The 7,525-nt window shown below is 33.9% G+C and overlaps 1 protein-coding gene across 1 annotated transcript; it reads left to right on the top strand.

Annotated features, from left to right (window-relative positions):
* Positions 1-5,907: 5,907 nt before the first annotated feature.
* On the top strand, positions 5,908-7,269 carry LOC108985625 (galactolipase DONGLE, chloroplastic-like). The gene has a single exon (XM_018957987.1). It carries the CDS (start codon positions 5,908-5,910, stop codon positions 7,267-7,269), a length of 1,362 nt encoding a protein of 453 aa, XP_018813532.1.
* The last annotated feature ends 256 nt before the right edge of the window (positions 7,270-7,525 follow it).

Raw genomic sequence — 7,525 nt, 5'->3', positions numbered from 1 at the left:
TTCAAAAATTTATAATATCCAATATTTACACGAAATAAGAGTGTGGCCGGAGAGATCGAATTCATCAATTACACGAATAAGCTTTATATTGTTTTTGACCATTCGCCAAGTATGAATTTTGACTTTGATTAATAATGAAATTATGAAACAGCATATGAACGAGTACTAGCCGTACGCTGATTCTAGGAGGATTCATTTTTAGAATCGGAGTACAATTGTGTTTTGATTTTCCAACAAAAACGGGTACAAGAGAATCACTGATGATCTTATGTTCATGTCATGCACTTTGTTTGACTGAACAAGTTGAGTATACAAACAAGAAACAAGACATCAAATGTGTTTTCCACTAAAGCGATGAATAGTACTGATCATGTTGTGAGACAGACACGGACAAGGTTAAAATAACAAACATATATTGTCGTGCGCGTGAACTTAAGTACTACTACGTTTTCAATGTTTTTTTCACTCTCAACATGCATCTTAAAAGAGATACATACATCCCCCACCACCGATGATGACATGGCAGTCAAAAGTGGACAACATACATAAAAGATCATACAACTGGCTGGGTGGACGGAATTAAATTAGCCCAATATTATCAGATGTTAAACAAAACAGCAGTGGCCGGTGATGCCTGCCCTCATGCAAAAGTACCACATCAATTTGGATGGTCATGAGTATACTCCCTAGCTAGCTAGGGTATCATGGAAGTACAAAGATTCTCTATGCGGCCATTATTATATGCCCATGACCACCTCAGCTTGGCCAAAACATTAAAAAAAAATAAAATGAAACGGATAATTATCTAAATATTTTCTTATTTTTATGATAGCGAAAGAAATATATATAGTCAAGATGTAATTAGGATGTGATTTTTATTTTAGATCTTGTCATTTTTAATCTCAATATTAAGGTCATGTTTGGCTACAGAAATACTTTCAACCCAATATCTCATTTTATCATTACAATTTATTTAAATTTTCACACAAAAATATATAATAAATAATTTAATTTTTTCAAATTTTAAAATAATATTCTAACAATATTTTATTCAACTCATCTAAAATCATCTCATCTTATTTTATATTACTATCCAAACCAATGCTAATTGATGTAACTAGATCTTAGAAGTCGTTCGGTCACTTAAATATAATCAGTTGTATAATATGTACTGTCACATCAATAAATATGATTAAAGATAAGTAGAAGAAATATATATATATATATAATAAAAAAAAATTAAAACTAAATTTTTTACAATTCTTCTAAGTACAGTCAGGCCGCACAAACGACCTACAATTGGCTATGCCACGTCAGCCATTATATTTAAATAAAAAAACAAAAAAATGCGAAAAATAGAAATTTGAAAAGAGATTTTGCGTGGATTTTGGCTTGTCCTTCAACTAGACGAAATAAACGAAACCCAAATCGATGTTCAGTTTCGGAAATTCAAAGTTCGTGGAAGTAGAAGAAGCTAAGAAGAAATTCCAGGTCATCCCATACCCATCATGTATTTGTCAAGGAAGTTGAAATTTTTTGAGGTTTGAACCTAACAAGGCAACAACTACGCGTTAAGTCTCTCTGTATCTTCTCCCTCTTCTTTTTCTTCTTCTTCTTCTTGCTTTTACATTGTTGCTTTTTAGCCTTTCCGTGTTCCTAGCCCTCTTACAATATCGACTTGACTGAGAGAGAAATGGTGCATCGTACGTACGACCATGAAACTACTCAGTAAAAGTTTTATTTACATCAGTGGGTCACAACTAGTGATATCATGGCTCCTTGTTGCAGACCCATTTCACCATTCCACTATTATGCTCATGTTCATTCGTATTGTTCTTCAACTACTTTCTTGTAATAACTGTGAAAGGGCATGTAATTAAGGAATATTGAGGAAGGGAAAGTCTGAGGGAGGGAGTTCGGGGAGAGAACGATTCGCAAGGGGAGAACAGGTTCAAAGAAGATGGGGAGAATGGGAAAAACGAGGGAGGGAGACTGGGAGCTCTGGATTCGGAGGAAGGGAGAATGAGAGTCATCCAAATCCAAAACGAATTGTTTCATTTTTTACTTGGATACTGTTTACGCAATGATTACGCATGCCGTTTATATCTAGCATTTTTTAATTTTTTAATATTGTGATCAAATCCCTAACGTGCTATCACTATTTCTGATATTAAAATTATAAATATAAATATAAATATAGTAATTACAACAACATGAACATCATCAACAACTCGCCGCGTTGAACGTTCAGTTTAGTTAATTTTAGCAAATGAAGCTTCGCTCCAATATCCCCTGATGGAAACCAAACAAATATATATTAATAAGGTAGCGCGCGCACAAAGCGTGCGTTGATTTATTTATTTATTTTTATTATTGGCCACTAGTCCCAATTATCCTGACCCCGGGTCCTCATGCTACCTCTAACCTGGGCCATGCATGTAATTCTTATCAAACTTGGGGACTCCAAAGAAAATTGTCGGCGCTGCCCCCGTGACCCCGTCTATACGTCACCTGATCCTTTTAACACTGTATAAACGAATCAAAAGATTTTCTCGATACTATTTATGATTTCAAATTTTATATTTTATAAAAAATATATATATATATTCTATAAAAATACATCTACATCTTATAAAAAAATTATATGTATGAGATGTGTGATGTGAACAGTCGTTAATTTATAACAAAACTCTAAATAAATATATGATATATCATGGATAATTGAAATTTTTAATCCTAATAAATTTACTCTAAATAGTTTTAATTTTTTTAAAAAATAAAATATTTTTATTTTGTTTCTTTATTTTTTATGCAAATATATTATGGTGGTTAGTGAAGAAGATAGCATTTGATTTTGGATTAATTGTGAAATTAGTAATTGAGTTTTGAATTTTCACCAAATTAATATCGAAATTTCAAGAAACTCGAAACTATGTACTCCATCGATCAATCTTTCCTTATTCTAACGGGAGTGATGATCTGTGTCAATTGTTGACATGCGATCGCATTAGTCAATAAAAAACTTACATGTGGCATGCTAATGTCATTTGATAATCCAGTCCTTAATTTTCTAATGAAATATCATTAACGAATGTACCTAATTGTTAATTTCTCAAAGTTTATTTATCGATTTTGTGAAAAATTTAAAACTGACGCTTTAACTTATAAAAAAGTAAAATTCCAAAGGCTTATGTACAATTAAACCGTTAATTTTATACATCAAAGTACTTATTGTTCGTGGTATAAAATTACTTGTAACATGAATCATAGATACATAAAATTGTTTTAAAAAATTATTTTTTTCATTTAACACATTATTATAAAATATATTATGAAAAATATTATATATAAATTATTTTCTAAATATTAATTATGTAGGAGAATAGTGGTCATAGTCAAGATTGCGTCAGATATCGCGTCATGCCGCATAAGCAGACTCACATCATGATATACCTTGGACATTCACACGTACGTGGCTAGCGTCAATTCAACGGATCAAACGTTTATTCGGTAATTTTTATTTTTTTAAGGTCTATTAATTCAAAATGAGATATTACAATTTTAAGCTGAAACATATAAAATATAAGTCAATTATTGCTTTTAGGGCTCTCTTATACACATGTAAATTTTTTTACAATTGATATAATCTAATCCATTACTGTAACTATCTACAGACAAATTGTCTGAGAGATAATACTCTATCCTAAGATAGATTTAACAAATTCCACATTCTGTCATAAGATAAAATTAAACAACTCTACATTCTGTCTAAGAAGAAATAGAGGATACACTCTATGGATAAAAATTCAAGAGATTTTTTTTTTATTAACCTAAAACAAAGGAAATAACAGAAAATGTAAAATATATATGAAAAAATAGCGAATTACAGCTTAGAAAGCTGTAGATCTGCATTTTCAACTTTAGAGGAAATAAAAAATGCATACATCGAGACTAGGGTGGCTCACGCACTGCTTCGTTCGACGAGATTATTTGTCTGTGGGGCGCATGGTGATCGTCTGGTTCCAAAAAATAACAGATCTGTATTTTGCCCTACTGTAAATGAAAAAACAAACAAAATAAAAAAAAATAAAAAATAACAACTAGAAAAAGAGGGAGGAGGGATGAGGGAGGGAGCCAAAGCTCCAACCCTGTCCTCTCGTCCTTTGGTTTGTGTTTTTTGAGGGGGGAGAGGGGTTGTGTAGAGAGTAAAAAGTACATAAACCCTAAACTATTCTGTAATTAAACAACAAGAATATCACTAGAAATCAATTTTCTTGATAAATAATTATTGTTCTTAATATTTTCTTAGTATATAAAAATAATGAAAATCATTTCTATACATAACTTGTAAACAGAACCAAGGCAGATCAATTTTTATTGAGTGATATTATACATAATCACACCATACCATGAAAGATGTGACATATTTATTACCATTAGATGATAAATAATTATTCAATAGTGATAAATATGTCACATCTTATATAGTAAAATAAATTAAGTGATATGGTAGTATGGTGTATATAATTTTCTATCTTTTATTAATCAAGAAGGTCGGTAGTATCAATAGGATTGTTTTCAACAAAAAAAAAAAAAGGATTAAGATTTTTTGTATGAGAATTTATTTATTTATTTCAAAATTTTGGAAGGAGTATCATATATATATATTTTTTTAATTTGCAAGGGATACGGAATCCGGATCAATATTCATGGATTTTGGTCTGGCATACTTAATTTCAAATTAAAAGGCAAATTATTAATAAATTGCGTAATGTTAAATACAAGTATTAGCCTATTAGGTGGGTAAGTCTCGTGCAAGCATATTATAAAAAATTAGACCCTACAGAAAAATGTGATTTTTTTTATATATATTTTTTCATATTGGAGTCCACGTATTTTACAAGGGCGTGTACCAGACTTGTATACTTGAAATTTGTTAAAATTTTCTCATTAGTACTTAATATTAAAATCTTTTTAATTTGATTTTTTATAATTGATCTAGTGATTTTCACAATAAGTAATACATTTATATAATAATTTATGAAAAATTCTATTTATCATTCATATATCACACACTGTATATAATTTTTTTTTTCTTACTAAATATGTGGTGTATAGATAATGCATATCAATAGAAGAACTTCTTTAATTTAATAAGAATAAAAAATTAAAAATTAAATATAATATGTGAATTAGGAATGAAGACTAAAAGGGATATTAATGTATAAGGGAAGAAAAAAAAAGAAAAGAAAGTAAATACAGCCAAATGTAACGTATAACTTTTACGAGACTGAAAGAGTTGGGTAGCAAAGCGTACGTACGTTCGTAGTAATTCTGAAAAAGTCAACATCGAGGGGAAGGAGAGAATAAAAAAATCCCCAAAAACAGGGCCTTACAGTACTTAAGCTGATTAATTATTAGAAAGGTGTAGATTGATTTTTATAATTATTTCTTTTATTAATTACCGTTTTATTAAAAAGAAAGTCCCGCCGCATTCCGCAATATTTATATATTATATGTGGAGAGGGTAGGGTGAGAAGAACGACAGGGATGCGACTGTTTACACAACCGACCATTTAAATGATTAAATTAAAAGCTTTGGAATTCTTGATGTTCTTAGTCAAATCCTCGCCAAACATGCCTTTTCCCAATCTCTTCACTTTTCTTCTCTCTCTCTCTCTCTCCGTGGCTCCCCACACGCACACACACAAATAGTACTCGATTCCTCCTATAAATTTTCCATACTTCTAAGCTCCCCCTCTCTATTATGCTGTAAATCCAATAGCTATTGGCCTCCACCGTCCAGAATATTCATCACTTCTCTCCCTAACTCCTTCCCTCTCTCTCTGTCTCTGTGTCTCTGGCTCAGAGGTTCTCGATCTGTGTGTTTCTTGAAAACCATAAGTAATGGCTTCCACGAGTTTTATGTCAAACCCAAATATGAACATGAGCCATGTTGCATTTTCAGACAGCATTAGTCGTCGGTCGCATTCATTTGGGCAAGTTCCATTGCCCAAGAAAACCGGAACCTCATCCACCAGACAGGCAATTTTTGCTTCTCTAGCAGCAACAGCAGTGGCGACCTCCAGGGCACAGCTCAAAACGAGCTCGAGTTTGGCTCACTTTTGGAGAGAGATCCATGGCTCCGACGACTGGGAATATCTCTTGGAACCATTGCACCCTCTCCTTCGGCAAGAGATTATTCGGTACGGTGAGTTTGTCACCGCCTGTTACAAGGCTTTCGATCTCGAACCCAACTCCAAACGCTACTTGAATTGCAAATACGGGAGGAAGAACATGTTCAGAGAGGTGGGGATGGAGAATTGTGGTTACGAAGTCACCAAGTACATCTATGCCACCCCGGACATCAATATTCCGACCCAAAGTGGTGCTTCCTGCGGACGTTGGGTTGGATATGTTGCCGTGTCCTCCGATGACTCTGTCCGGAGGCTTGGGAGGAGAGATATAGTCATTACTTTCAGGGGAACAGTCACTAATTCCGAGTGGATCGCAAACCTAATGAGCTCATTGACTCCGGCACGGCTTGACCCTCACAATCCTCGGCCTGATGTCAAGGTGGAGGCTGGATTTCTAAGCCTCTATACTTCAGACGAGAGTACCAGCAAGTTTGGGCTCGGAAGTTGCCGGGAACAGCTTCTTTCAGAGGTGTCTCGGCTGCTAACAAAGTACAAAGGTGAGGAACTGAGCATAACAGTGGCCGGGCATAGCATGGGGAGCTCTCTGGCTCTTTTGCTTGCTTACGATATCGCCGAGCTCGGATTGAACAAACAGAATTCGAGTCGACACATACCAATTACAGTGTTTTCGTTCGGAGGCCCGAGAGTCGGGAACGCAGGCTTCAAGGAAAGGTGTGAGGAATTGGGTGTTAAAGTCCTAAGAATAGTGAATGTGAATGACCCCATAACGAAGATGCCGGGGGTTTTATTCAACGAGAATTTTAGGGTTTTGGGGGGAAGATACGAGTTGCCATGGAGCTGCTCGTGTTATTCTCATGTGGGTATTGAACTAGTCCTTGACTTCTTCAACATGAAAAACCCTTCGTGTGTTCATGATTTGGAGACATATATCAACTTGCTTAGATGTCCGAAGCGGCTGGACATACATAGACACAGCGTAGATTTACTCGACAGAGCAAGAGAGATGCTCCTGACGAGTGCACAAAATTTTAACATGTTGCCCTGGATCAGGACTACTGCTGATCAGACCAACAGTACTGTAAACTTGGTTCAGTCACAAAAGACATATTAATTAATTTGTTGTTCATAATTAGAACAAGGAATATTGTTTCTGAAATCTGTAAAAACCTTGTACTCTTTTTTTTTTTTTTTTTTTTTTTTCAGACTAACATTTAGAGAAGATTTTGATAGCTAGCCTCGAAAAAGAAAGAGAAATATTATTATATGTGTATGTCGAAGATCAATTACCATCTCTGGAAAGACATATATCGAGGCAGTTCTGTATTAATTAGCAGGAAATTTATGTATATTTTATATATCCCCCCCTG

This window comes from Juglans regia, chromosome 7 (assembly GCF_001411555.2).
Source record: "Juglans regia cultivar Chandler chromosome 7, Walnut 2.0, whole genome shotgun sequence".
In the NCBI taxonomy this organism is placed as follows: domain Eukaryota; kingdom Viridiplantae; phylum Streptophyta; class Magnoliopsida; order Fagales; family Juglandaceae; genus Juglans; species Juglans regia.
This window is presented reverse-complemented; position numbering and strand designations above follow the sequence as displayed.